Genomic DNA, 15104 nt, shown 5'->3' on the forward strand with positions numbered 1-15104 from the left:
ATCTTTTAAATTTTTTTTGTAGAGATAGGTCTCACTTTGCTACCCAGGCTGGTCTCAGACTCCTGGCGTCAAGTGATTCTCTGGCCTCAGCTTCCCAAAGTGCTGGGATTCCAGGCATGAGCCACCGTGCCAGGCCATGCTTATTCTCCTTTTACATATGAAGGAACTGAAGCACAGAGATTTTAAATAAGGTGCCCGCGTTCACATAACTGGAAGGTGGTGGAGCCACCTAAATAGAGTGTGTGCTTTTACCAAGATATTTATTCCAATTCATTCATTCAAGATTTAAAGACCGAATCATGATCTCATTTGCATTTTTTGATTGAAGAATTTCTGGCTGGGAGCTGTGGCTCATGCCTGTAATCCCAGCACTCTGGGAGGCCAAAGCGGGCGGCGGTCAGGAGTTCGAGACCAGCCCAGCCAACATGGCAAAACTCCGTTCTCTAATAAAAACACAAAAATCAGCCAAGCTTGATAGGCATCTATAGTCCCAGCTACTCAAGAGGCTGAGGCAGGAGAATCTCTTGAACCCAGGAGGCAGAGGTTGCAGTGAGCCGAGATCGTGCCACTGCACTCCAGCCCGGGCAACAGAGTGAGACAGAAAGGGAAGAGAAGGGGAGGGGAGTGGAGGGGAGGGAAATTTCTTTGTCCTCATTATGAGAAATGGATTAGAGGGCAAGAGTGGAAGTTCGGTGGGGAAGCTGCTAAGAGGCTGTTGCAATGGTCCCTAGAGAGATGATGGTGGAGATAGAAAGAAGTGGATAGGCTAAGATTGCTTTTAGAGTTATCATATGTGTCTGCCCTCTACTTCAAAGATGGTCCTGGGCCCACCTCTGGTGGGCAGTTGAATACCAAAAATGACATGGTAAACAAAATACTAAAATGGACTGTTACCTCTCTGCACCTTTACAGGAATGTCAATGTCATATCTAACCAAAAGACAAGATATATCCAGAAAAGTAAACTATTCTCTGGGAGCCCTTCAAACATGTGCTTTCCAAACCAGGGTTCAAGTACCCTCAGGATATGCAGCCTTGTGCCAGGGAGCACACAAGTTCACAAGTTCGCAGGCTACAACTCTTCCTGGAGCGTCAATATTACTTTAAGATTGAGTGGCTTTTACATAAGATGAATATATTTGAAAAGAATGGGCCACCACAGTGGCTCCTGCCTTTAGCCCTAGTACTTTGGGAGGCCAAGGTGGGAGAATCCCTGGAGGCCAAGCGTTTGAGACCAGCCTCGTGGTAGAGGGTCTTCCCTCTGTGTTGATGGCAGCTGACTGATCAGAGTGGTGGTTGCTAAAGGTTGGGGTAGCTGTAGCAATATTTAATTTAATTTTTTTCACTTTTGAGACAGTCTCACCCTGTCGCTCAGCCTGGAGTGGAGTGATGTAATCTCAGCTCAGCTCACTGCAACCTCTGTCTCCTGGGTTTGAGCAGTCCCACCTTGGCCTGTTGGGTAGCTGGGACAACAGGTGTGCACCACCATACTGGCTAATTTTTGTACTTTTTTTTTTTTTAGAGACGGAGTCTCACTATGTTGCCAGGCTGGTCTCGAACTCCTCAGCTCAAGTGACTCATCTGTCTCAGCCTCCCAAAGTTCTGGGATTACAGGCATGAGCCACTGCGCCTGGCCAGCTGTGGCAATTTCTTAAAATAATACAGTGAAATTTGCTGCATCAATTGGCTCTTCCTTTCATGAAAGATTTCTTTCTAGCATATGATGCTGTTTGATGGCATTTTAACCACAGTAGAACTTCTTTCAAAATGGGAGTCAATCCTCTCAGCCCCTGCCACTGTTTTATCACCTAAGTTTATGTAATATTCTAAATCCTTCTTTGTCATTTCAATAATATTCACAGCATCTTCATCAGGAGTAGATTCCATTTTAAGAAACCACTTTCTAGGCTGGGCACGGTGGCTCACACTGTAATCACAGCACATTGGGAGGCCAAGGCGGGAGGATCACTTGAGGTCAGGAGTTTGAGACCAGCCTGGCCAACACAGTGAAACCCTGTCTCTACTAAAAATACAAAATTAGCCAGAAGTAGTGACATGCCTGTAATCCCAGCTACTCGGGAGGTTGAACCCAGGAGGCAGAGGTTGCAGTGAACCGAGATCATGCTATTGCACTCCAGCCTGGGCCACAAGAGCAAAATTCCATCTCAAAAAATAAATAAATAAAAATACAAAAACTAGCCATCATGGTGGTATATGCCTGTAGTCCCAGCTACTCAAGAGGCTGAGGCACGAGAATCGCTTGAACCTGGGAAGTGGTGGTTACAGTGAGCTGAGATCATGCCACTGCACTCCCGCCTGGGCAACAGAGTGAGACTCCGTCTCAAAAAAAAAAAAAACAGAAGGAAAGAAATCACTTTCTTTCTTTGCTCATCCATAAGAAGCAACTCGACTCCTCATCCATTCAGGTTTTACTATGAGATTGCAGCAATTTAGTCCTATCTTTAGGCTCCACTTCTAATTCTAGCTCTCTCCCCATTTTCACCACATCTGCAGTTACTTTCTCCACTGAAGTCTTGAACCCCTCAAAGTCACCTGCGAAAATTGGAATCAACTTTTTTCAAACTCCTGTTCATGTTGATATTTTGACCTCCTCCCATGAATCACAAATGCTCTTAAAGGCATGTAGAATAGTGAGTCCTTTCCAGAAGGTTTTTAATTTATTTTGCCCAGATCCATCAGAGAAATCACTATCTGTGGCAGCTATAGCTTTACAAATTGTATTTCTTAAATATACGACTTGAAAGTCAAAGTGACTCCATGATCCATGGGCTGCAGAATGGGTATTGTGTTAGCAGGCATGAAAACATTAATCTTCTTGTGTATCTTCATCAGAGCTCTTAGGTGAGCAATTACATTGTCAACAAGCATAATATTTTGAAAGGCATCTTTTTTTCTGAGCAGTAGGTCTGAATAGTGGGCTTAAAATATTCAGTAAGCCATGCTATAAACAGATGTGCTGTCATCAGGCTCTGTTTTCCATGTCTAGATCATAGGCAGAGTAGATTTAGCATAATTCTTAAAGGTCCTAGGATTTTTAGAATAGTAAACGAGTATTGGCTTCAACTTAAAGTCACCAGCTGCCTTAGATCCTAACAAGAGAGTCAGCCTGTACTACAAAGTTTTGAAGTCAGACATTGACTTCCCCTCTCTAGCTATGAAAGTCTCAGGTGACATCTTCCACTATAAGATTGTTTTACCTACACTGAAAATCTGTAGTTTTGTGTAGCCACCTTTATCTGTTCTCTTAGCTAGATCTTCTAGATAACTTGATGCAGCTTGTACATCAGCACTTGCTCCTTCACATTGCAATTTCATGTTATGAAGACGGCTTTTTTCCTTAAACTTCATGAACCAACCTCTGTTGGCTTCCAACTTTTCTTCCACAGCTTCCTCACCCTCTCTCAGCCTTCATAGAATGGAAGAGAGTCAGGACCTTGCTTTGGATTAGGCTTTGGCTTAGGGACTGCTTGTGGCTGGTTTGATCTTCCATCCAGACCACTAAAACTTTCTCCATATCATCAAGAAGGCTGTTTTGCTTTCTTATCATTCATTCACTTTTATTTTCCTTCAAGAACCTTCCCCTTACATTCACAACTTGGCCAACTGACACAAGAGGGCTAGTGTACCGCCTGTCTCAGCTTGGAAATGTCTTCCTTGCTAAGCTTAATCACCATTCCCAGCTCTTGATTTAAAACGAGAAACTTGTGACTCTTCTTTTCACTTGAACATCTAGAGGCTGTTTCAGGGTTATTAACCGGCCTAATTTCAGGGAATGGGGGGGCTCAAGGAGAGAAAGAGAGATGGGGGAAAGGCAAGTGAGTGGAGCAGTCAGAACCCCCACAACATTTCTCAGTTAAATTCACCATTTTATATGGGCATGATTCCCAGTGGCCCAAAACAATTACAATATTAACATCAAAGATCATTGATCACAGACAACCATAACAGATAGAATAATAATGAAAAAGTTTGAAATACTGCAAGAATTACTAAAATGTGACACCAAGACATGGAGTACATGCCTTTGGAAAAATGACACTGATAGACTTGCTCAGTGCAGATTTGGCACAAACCTTCAATTTGGGAAAAAAAAAAAAAAAAAAGTATCTGCAAAACACAGTAAAGCAAAGCACGATAAAACAAGGTAGGACTGTGCTAGCACATCCCAATACTGAGAGCGAGAAAAAAGACCTGGAGCCACAAAGCCCAGCGTTTTCATGTTATTTACTCCCAAAGTAAGAAAGAGGCAGATTATAATTAACTATGTAATTATCACAGCATACAACTGTTTTAAAACACATACATCTAAAAGGGAACTTGAGACACGTACAATTGTAAAGATGATCTAGTGATGCCCTAAACTTTCAATCAGGAACAAATTTGATTCCACTAGTCCCTTCGGTGAGACGGTAGATAAGTATGTTTAAAGGAAATGAAATATATATTTTAATTAGAAAACCAATTTCAACTAGGGAACTAAACTTTACCGGGTTCTTGGTAACCACTCTGAACAATGCAAATTCTTCATGATATTCTGCCCTAACCGTGACTGATGTCAAAAAATAATAATAATGATTTTTTTCTCTTAAAATGTATAGCCTGATAAAAATTAAAACAGAAAATTACATTGAAATTACTTTTGTCTTTTTTTATCTTTAAGCTTAAAAGATCATTTGAAAACTTTGCAGGGCTTTAAAATTTAGATCTGTCAACCGGGGGAAACTTTGATGTGACATTGCGCTGCATAAAAAACAAAATGTTTAACCAGCACATGGCCATGGGAAAAAGTCTCCTATAGCAAAACAGGAGACAAAAGAACTTCCATAAAATCAGTTTCGTGTAGGCCAGCTGGTTATTGTCGACTATTCAAGAAAAAGTCAGAGAGGCCCTCCCTTAAAACTTCCTTCCCAGCAGGAATTCTTTTGACAATGACTTCTGTTTAGGGTCTTCCTGTCCCTGTTTTTCTTTTTTAAGCCTATCATTGAGGTAAAGAATTGTTCAGTGTTCAGGTCTTTTGAAGTAATCTTACCTCGCATTAATTTTAATATCATGCCTTTAATTTCAAATATTAACATTTTTATGTTTTTTCTCTTAATGATATAATTAACATGCATGCAACGTATAGGTCCGAAACCAAGAGACGATGACTTCCAGATGCCTTTTAGGTTGATTTTCCACTTGCTTCTCACTCTACCATATTATTTTATCTTGTTTTTGCTATTACAGTTTTTATGTGTATAGTTGGATTTTAATTCAATGAAGTAAAAAAAAAAGTATTGATCTTTGGGGAAAAAGAAAAACTTTCAAAGAACAGGAAGATATTATTGATTTAGCCAAAACAAATGTTTTTAATTGAAATGTTTTTCCTTCAGTTTCCTATAAGGGTTATTTAAGGATTTAGACGGTTTTACGAGCCACTTAGTATTTACAACCCTTCTTAATTGAATCCTCTTCCTCACAGGGGAACATTTGCCTAAATCTTTGGAAGGATTTTTTATCTATGAAGAAGAAGGTTCTGGAGTTCCAGGTTCTAGTAGGAAAGGAAATGATGCCATCGTAGTAGAACAATGGACTGTGATTGAGGTAAGCTGCACTTTTCTGACAATTTAGCTCTACATATATAAATGTAATACATAGTATGTAAATTATATATATATGTATATATATTTGGTTTGGGGTGGGTTTTTTTTATATAGGGTCTTACTCTATCACCCTGGCCATAATGTAGTGCCTCTATCACAGCTCACTGCAGCCTCAACTTCCCCTGGCTCAGGTGATTGTCTAACCTCAGCCTCCCAGGTAGCTGGGACTACAGGTGTGCACCACCACACTCAGCTAATTATTCTGTATTTTTTGTACAGACGAGATCTCGCCATGTTGCCCATGCTATATATTTTATTTTACATGCTAAAGATCTTCATTGCCTGGCACATGCAGTATCCTTAAATGTATATTTGTTTAGTGTTTAAAATTTCATCACAAATGCATGAACAAACTTCTTTCAGATTTGTGAAAAGGTGATTTGCTTTATCCAGTGTTAAATGTTTTTGCAAGATAGAAAAATAATTATCTATGCATAAATAGCAGTAGGTTCCCAGAAATTTTAAGCCAAAAAACCATCCCCTGGCACTGTGATTTTCTTTACAACATTCTGTCACAACTGATTGAAAGAAAACAATCCAGACACTCACCTAGTGTTTTATCTACAATCAACCAATGTGACTGAGTTTTTTTTTTTAACCTTATGAATGACTTTCAAAGGCAAAAATATCCAAAAGATGTTTTCTCTCTCACCAGGCCAAATATATACACACAGCATTGTCCTTCACAATCAGAGATGACATTGCTGCTGATACCCTGAATTCAGATGTCACCGAATGGACTGCCCTTGAGGTGCACACACTGAATTCAGGTATATTCTGTTGTGTGTATGAGGCCCTCCCTGACAGGCCCTTTCAGGGAACCTTTTGCCTTTCTGACCTTATACAGGTTAAAGAGACATAGCCCATTTTCAAAGAAACTAGAAAATCCATTGAGTGGGGAAAAAGGATTTGGGCGAAGACGTAAAGCTCCAGACAAAACTCAATTCCAAATTGAGTAAAAAGCATGAAAAGACTCCCCACACCCAAGCGCCCCTCACCTTCAATACCTCAATTGTCACTCCCCACTCTTGTCCTCACTTCCTAGTCCCTAGACCAGTGTTTCTGAAAATGTGTTCTGGAAACTCCTTGGATCCAAATCCCCTATGGCACTCATGTTAAAATTCAGACTCTCCCTGGCACAGCGGCTCACGCCTGTAACCCCAGCACTTTAGGAAGGTGAAGTAGGAAGATAACTTGAGACCAGGAGTTCAAGACCAGCCTGGACAACATAGTGAGACCCCATCTCTACAAAAAAATTAAAAAATTAATCAGGCATAGTGTCGTGCACCTGTAGTCCCAATTACTCAGGCGATTGAGGCAGGAGGATAGTTTGAGCCCAGGAGATCAAGATTAAAGTGAGTTATGATTATGACACTGCCCACTAGCCTAGATGCAGGCGCGAGACTCTCTCTCAAAATAAAATATAATAGCCAGGCACAGTGGCTCACACCTGTAATCCCAGCACTTTGGGATCATCTGAGGTCAGGAGTTCGAGACCAGCCTGACCAACATAGAGAAACCCTGTCTCTACTAAAAATACAAAATTAGCCAGGCATGGTGGCACATGCCTGTAATCCCAGCTACTCAGGAGGCTGAGGCAGGAGAATCACTTGAACTCAGGAGGCAGAGGTTTCTGATGAGCCATGATCACACCATTGCACTCCAGCCTGGACAACAACTACAAAACTCTGTCTCAAAAAATAATAATAAAATATAAATAAAATATAATAAAATGTAGATTTCCAGCTCCCCAATCCCATATATTAAATTTCAAGAACCACTGCCCGAACAAGACCAAACTTCCAACAACCAGACGGAACCTTCTCTCCATTACCAGTGTTTCTAACTCAGTTCAGTGATTAGAAGGAAGCGGAGCAGAACATGAAGCCCAGGAAGGCTGCAGTGATGAATGTGAACTCCCCTCATCCTAACACGCATCACCCTTTGTTGTAACTGTGTAGTTGGTTGTCTTTGCTATTAGACTATGAGCTCTTATGCTTATTCATGCAGGGATGTGAAATCAAAACAGATTATGGCCCTCTGCTGCACACTCTGGCTGAATTTGGATGGCTTCTGACAAGCGTGTTGCCCACACCTGTATTAAGACATGACAGGTAAGGCAAAAGCATTCTTACATACTCTCATTTAATTCTAAGATATACTTTCACTTGTTAGATAATTCAGTTTAACAAATATTTGTTTAATGCCTACAAAAAAACATTTCACTGAGCTTCTAATTTGATTTTATAGACCATGGAGTTTAGTAAATTCAGTATTTGGCATTATAGATGTATAAGCTGTTAGGCTCTGCAGCACAAATGCAAAACTGTCCTCACCTCAGCACACAGCCAGGTTTAGGACACAGTAGGGTTCCAGGGCAAGCAGCATGGAGGAGCGCTTCTGCCACCTCCCCTCCAGTGTGGTGAGTTAGTTCCCCTCAGTAGCTGTTTCCATTAAAATAAATAACTGCAGTAGAACCAAATGCCAATATTCACAAGTACTAACTTTCCTTTCCTTTTCCTTTTCTTCTTTTACCAACTTTCTTGGAAAGGAAAAATTGAGTCTTACTTTTTTGAGACAGAGAAACAGAGACCAAGTAAGTCATTATGTAAAATGCTTTGCTATTCCTGGGACCCAGAGATGTGTCCTCTGCCTGCGTAGGCATCCAGGAAATGACTGACTGCCAAAGCTGTCCTGCCTGGGCAGGTGACTACCTGCAGAGGACAGTGCAGCACCCACTGGGCCTTCCCTTTTAGCAAAGTCAAGTATGCGTTAACATTCTGAGTGGTTGTCAGCTGCCACTAAGGAAGGCAACTTCCCCTTCCTTAGTGTAACCCACTTCACTCACCTTCTCTGGACTTCCTGGTTTAGCAATTTAGCCCTGTCCAGTATCCCAATACCCTCAACATTTAAAAACCTTTGATTGGCATGGCTTTATCTTAAAAGCCACACCTTCGTCAGGTAGGAAAAGGAATTAGGTGGATATAAAGTTAAGACACTCAAGCTTAAAGAACAAAAAAGGAATGTTTGAAATAAGCAAATCAATTCATCTACTTCCCAGAGCTCTGTAGTAACTGTTCTCAAATTGAGTGATGACTCCTGAAGCATGATTTCCTAACCTTTTCTACTCTGTGACGTACCTGTCATATAACAGAACAGTAGTAATTCTCAAGATTCAGTCTTCATGAAACGAGAGAATTCCCTGACTCCCTTTGCAGGACATGGACAAGGGTGTGGCTTGTCTGTTCAGCGGCTGTGTGCTCAAACCCCTTACGGGAGGGGGAGCACACAGATGGGCAGGTGCAGGAGCTGGGGCAAGTGCTTTGGGGCTCCCGCCTCATGGTAGCATCTAGGGGTGGGTGCCTGCGACTCCCAAAGCCCAAGTAGGCATGTGTTACAGTGCTCTTTCAGCTTTGCCATCTGCAGACAGCTGAAATGTTAACCAGCTTAGTGTCCTTTCGGTACCTAGGTCCTTGTCCAGGGTCCAGGAAGAATCAAGTTGCACAAAGAGTTGAGGATGGTGATTGTGGAGGTTTTACTGAGGGTGGAAGTGGGATGGAGTGGGAAGATGATCATCTGGAGTTTGACCATCCAGCAGCCAATCTCTTCTCCAACCATCTTCAGCCAAGCTCCTCTCAGCATTCAGATGCTCCTTCTCCTCTCTGCCATGCCATTCTGAATTTTAAACTTTAGAAATCAAATCTAAAAGGCAAAAAGGCAATCAATAAATAAAAGCATGTGGAAGCTATGCACAGTTTCTGGCCCTGATGGAGCTTTTGAGCTGGTTAAGCTTACATTTCATGCATAGTAAACGAGGGGCTTCCATTCTGGTCAGGGTAGATCAAGCTTATGTATTGGTCTAAGCAACACACTTCGGGTGTCACTGTCTTCCATTGCCCCGAGATGGGACTGTCTAGTTGCAGGGAAAACAAGCTCAGGGTTCCACTGATTCCACATTGTGGTGAGTTGTGTAATTATATCATTATATATTATAATGTAATGATAGAAATAAAGTAGAGAATAAACATAAAAAAATAATAATAATAATAATACAGTAAATCATCAGGCTGGGTGTGGTGGCTCACGCCTGTAATCCCAGCACTTTGGGAGGCTGAGGCAGTAGATCACCTGAGGTTGGGAGTTCAAGACCAACCTGACCAACATGGAGAAACCTCGTCTCTACTAAAAATAAAAATTTAGCTAGGCGTGGTGGTACATGCCTGTAATCCCTGCTACTCTCGAGGCTGAGGCAGGACAATCGCTTGAACCCAGGAGATGGAGGGAGCAGTGAGCCAAGATCACGCCATTGCACTCCAGCCTGGGGAACAAGAGTGAAACTGTATCTCAAAAAAAAAAAAAATGCAGTAACTCATCAAGGGCTAGATGAGGTGCCTTAGTCTATAGGTTCTACAGGAATATTAAAAAGAAGAGACATTTTAAACTGTCAAAGTTAGATAGGATCTTCAAATACTAAAGAGATTAAAGGGCAGCATCATCACTAGTTAGCAGATTTCTATCTAGGAATATGCTCATAACTCTGTATAGAAGATAGCGGAAAAATGTAATTTTAACAGCAATTGCCCTTATGCAACAAGGCACACTACAACACACAATGTCTACTCTTCTTTTGTATGCCAAGGAACATTGTGTAATATTGGTGTTCATTTTATTCCTTTGCATTTTATAATTTGGGTCCTGCCAAGTGCCTGCAACACAGGAAATATAGGATGAAGGTAAAAGTTCATGGTCATTTGGTAACAAGCATTGTTGGTAAAGCTTGTTTATCCTCTGCCTTTTTATTCTTTTACAAATATATTGTCCCTATGACCGTTACATGATGTTCTTGGCTGCTTTAGTACACACAATGATGGGAATCACTGTCAATTATGTAGTCTTTAAAAATAAAGAAAAACATTATATACAGTTGACCTTGGTCAAGGTAGAGGATAGAGCGTGAAGTTTTTAGTCTCTGAAACTAGAAGAGTGGTTAGGAGCCCAGGCTTTGAAGCTAAGCAGATCTTGTTTTAATTATAGCTTCATCATTGTCTAGCTGTATGATTGGGGCAAGTCATCTAAACTTTTTAAGATAAATTTCCTGGCCAAGCGCAAGGCTCACACTTGTAATCCCAGCACTTTGGGAAACTAAGGCAGGCAGGTCTGGGGTTTAGGACATTGAGACCATCCTGGCCAACACGGTGAAACCCTGTCTCTACTAAAACTACAAAAAAAATTAGTTGGGCATGGTGGGATGCACCCGTAGTCCCAGCTGCTCCGGAGGCTGAGGCAGGAAAATCACTTGAACCAGTGAGGTGGAGGTTGCCGTGAGCCAAGATCGTACCACTGTACTCCAGCCTGGGCGACAGATGACAGAGCGCAACTCCATCTCAAAGAAAAAGAAAAGATAAATTTCCTTATCTGAAAAATGGTACAATAATATCAACTTTAGTGGATTATCACAATGGCTAAGATAATACATGCAAAGTACCTATACAGGGCCTGAGCATATTAGGCTAATGTTTTGGGACCTAATCCTTAGCAGAACCAAAATTTCTGGTAAGTTGAAACTAATGTTCAGGCATGATAGCTTGGCCTATCCTAAATCAGGATGTTTCAGAAAATGTAAATACTGTAGTTCACTATGTAAAAAATCGTCACTGAAGAGGACAAGGCAATAAAAGCAACAGAAATACAGAATGATATTATTATGATATCTGCTTTCACATATTCTCATATCCAGAAAAATGAATGTCTATCATCATCTTTCTTTTGTGGCTCACATGTCAAAAACATAACTTAAAACTACTGCCAGTGAAAACGTTCTTCCTTATATGTGTTTGTCTTACATGTAACAATAGAGTCTTAAGTAATTTTAACATTTATGTGGCATAAAACACTCAAATAGAAAGTACATAAAATGCAAGCCAGGTGTGGTGGCTCACATCTATAATCCCAGCACTTTGGGAGTTTGAGGCAGGCGAATCCCCTGAGGTCAGGAGTTCAAGACCAGCCTAGCCAACATGGCAAAACCCTGTCTCTACTAAAAATACAAAACTTAGCCGGGCATAGTGTCGCATACCTGTGGTCACAGCTATTTGGGAGGCTGAAATACGAGAGTCGCTTGAGCCAGGAGGCAGATGTTGCAGTGAACCAAGATTGCACCACTGCGCTCTAGCCTGGGCAACAGAGTGAGAGTCGGTCTCAAAACACACATGTCTCAAAACACACATGTGTAAGCTTCCAGAAGCAGACTTGCTGGGTCACAGGGCACTTCTTTAGCTTTGTTAGATAAATACCAGATTTTTTTCAAATAGATTGTTTCCATGTACACTCCTATTAGCAGAATGTCAGAGACACCATTGCCTCAACACAAAATACTATCATAGTTGTAAATTTTGCCATTCTGATTAAGACTATATAGTCTGATCTCAGTCTGACTTTCATTTATAGTTTCCTAATTACTGTAATTTCCTAATTACAAATGTGTGAGATTGGGCACATATGTTTATTGGCCACTTGGATTTTTCCTTCATAAAGTATCTGTTTAAGTGTTTCTGCCCACATTTAAAATTCTAAGGTGTTTGTTTATTATTTGTTTTAAGACATAGTCTCATTCTGTAGCCCAGGCTGGAGTTCAATGGCATGATCTCCACTCACTGCAACCTCCACCTCCTGGGCTCAGGCAATTCTTCTGTCTCAGCCTCCCAAGTAGTTGGAATTACAATCACTCACCACCATGTCTGGTAATATTTTCTTTTCTTTTCTTTTCTTTTCTTTTTTTTTTTTGAGTTTTTTTAGAAGAGACAGGGTTTCACCATGTTAGCCAGGTTGGTCTCAAATTCCTGACCTCAGGTGATGCTCCTGCCTCAGCCTCCCAAAGTGCTAGGATTACAGGCGTGAGCCACCATGCCCGGCCTAAAATTCTATTCATAAGACCAGGCACAGTGGCTCACATCTGTAATCTCAGCACTTTGGGAGACTGAGCTGGGAGAATAGCTTGGGCCCAGGAAATCAAGACCAGCCTAGGCAACATAGCAAGACCCATCTCTATAAAAATTTAAATTTTAATTTTAAAAATTTCTACTTATAACTTATTTAAGTATAACAAATAAAGAGTCCTTTATTATGCATGTTGCGATTATCTTCACTAATTCTGTGGCTCGTCTTTTCACTCTATGTCTTTAATAAAAGTTTTTAATTTTAAACTTGGCAAATGTATCTGTCTTTACCCTATTTGGTATATTGTTTAAGAAATCCTTCCCTTCATTGAAGTTAGTAGAGAAAAGGAAGAGTAAATTATTTTAAAATATGAGGCATTTTAATAGTTCAAATTCATATAAAATTCTGTAGGCTATGTTTATTGTAGGGTCATGCAGATGAAAAGTTTTGTGAGGAGTAGACAGAAGAGTTAAGATTCATACTAAATGGATCAAGGAACCTCATTGTTGTAAAAAGACTTAGCAAAATAAAAAGTAAGGACCTAGCAAAGCCTGTTTTTGTTTTTTTGAGACAGAGTCTTGCTGTGTTGCCCAGGCTGGAGTGCAGTGAACCAATCATGACTCACCTAGCAAAGCTTTTGTCTCTTCTGCAAAGCCTTTGCTTTCTTGTCATGGTTTTTTTCTTTTTTGAAGTATGTTCCCTGGTATCAATATATTATCACAGAAACCAAATGACCATTTATTTATAAATTACTTGATTCTTAACTATCTACTGAGCACCAGTTTCTGCTCATTAATGTGGAAGATGCAGAGATGAGAAGACAAGCTCCTTAAGGAGCTTAGATCTGGTGGAAGGAAAATGTGTGTGCCAGTAGCTATATCATCTGGTCAAAGGGATTAAGCTCCCTAAGAGGGGCCTGTGGGAGCCCTGAAAAGGGGGTGCTACTCTTCAGTTGGAGGGTTAGAGAAGACTTTATGAAAGAGGTCACACCTGAAACTAATCTCAAAAGATGGGCAGGATGGGAACAGGCAGAGGTGGCAGAGTGGGCTCTCCAGATGGGAGCGAGAATGCCATAAGCTGAAATTCAGAGACAATCAAAAATGTCCTTGGTTTTTATATCTTAAAGAATGTAGAACAACTCTCCTCCACCTATCTATAAATTCAAGTACTCTAGCTCTCAAAGATGCTTGAAATTATAGGCACATATTGAACCAAGAATTTCAAGTTATCCTTGTAAGTGCCTACAAAAAAAAATTTTTTTTTTAGAACAAGTCTCGCTCTGTTGCCAGGCTGGAGCGTAGTGGTGTGAGCTCGGCTCACTGTAACCTCTGCCTCCTGGGTTCAAGCAATTCTCCTGTCTCAGCCTCTGGAGTAGCTGGGACTGCAGGTGCACGCAACCACGTCCAGCTAATTTTTGTATTTTTAGTAGAAACAGGGTTTCACCATTTTGGCCAGGATGGTCTCGATCTCTTGACCTCATGATCCACCCGCCTTGGCCTCCCAAAGTGCTGGGATTATAGGCGTGAGCCACCGCACCCAGCCTAAAAATGTTTTTTAAATTTAATTATCAGCCGGGGTTAGTGGCTAACACCAGTAATCCCAGCACTTTGGGAGGCCAGGGCGGACAGATCACCTGAGGTCAGGAGTTTGAGACCAGGCTCGCCAACATGGTAAAACCTCATTTCTACTAAAAATACCAAAAAAAAGTTAGTCGGGTATAGTGGCACATGCCTGTAGTCCCAGTTACTCGGGAGGCTGAGTCAGAAGAATCACTAGAACCTGGAAGGTAGGGATTGCAGTGAGCCCAAATTGCATCACTGCACTCCAGCCTGGGTGACAGAGCGAGACTCCGTCTCCAAAAAAAAAAAAATTATCACTGAAGATATTATCAAAGTGTAAATAGAATTGCTTTTTAGTTTCACTTTTGTTGCTTGTTTGTTTTACAACTAGTGCAAGCCACTCTTGGCAAAACTGAATTCATTTGGCGGAATTTTAAAGCAAAGCTTTCAATGATTAATCAATAATTAACAGCACTTTTTGGATGAAAATTTTTGTAGGGAGTAAGAGATGTGGGCTCTGTCCTCTGAAATCATCCAGGGCGTTTGAAACATCCTCTCAGGTCCCATAATGACCACCAATTTGCTAAGGGAAAAATATTCTATCCCAGCTCTGTAAACAGCTCAGGAACCACTGGGAACCATAAGGGACTTACTTGCTCTACCAAATAGATGTCCCTCTATAAGACTTCAGACCTCTTTCCCTTAGGTCTACCATGATTACAGTCTCGAAACCAAAACAATTCCACGTAGTCTCACAGCTGGTCTGAAAATAGCAGGACCTATTTTAAATCAAAATGGTCCTCAGAAAATCAGGGACATAGAAGTTTCAGACATATCTCAAATTAGGGATCTGACTCTGAGGACCTCCCCAAGAGGTAGGCAGATGCTGACTTTCCAAAGTCTTATTTTTGGGCATCTGAATGCTGTCTAAAGTTGTCAGCCTTTGA

General features: G+C 41.0%; 1 protein-coding gene across 2 annotated transcripts in view; it reads left to right on the forward strand.

Moving 5' to 3' along the window:
• Window positions 1-15104, forward strand: part of RFTN2 (raftlin family member 2) — a 68556-nt gene that overhangs the window by 33583 nt on the left and 19869 nt on the right. For both annotated transcript variants that reach the window (XM_032278768.1, XM_032278767.1), the window contains exons 6-7: window positions 5482-5603; window positions 7673-7776. In XM_032278768.1, the coding sequence (XP_032134659.1) occupies window positions 5482-5603; window positions 7673-7776 (226 nt within the window). The remainder of the gene's footprint in view (window positions 1-5481; window positions 5604-7672; window positions 7777-15104) is intronic.

Source organism: Sapajus apella, unplaced genomic scaffold (genome assembly GCF_009761245.1).
Source record: "Sapajus apella isolate SASKATOON/1434 unplaced genomic scaffold, GSC_monkey_1.0 scaffold10, whole genome shotgun sequence".
NCBI lineage: Eukaryota > Metazoa > Chordata > Mammalia > Primates > Cebidae > Sapajus > Sapajus apella.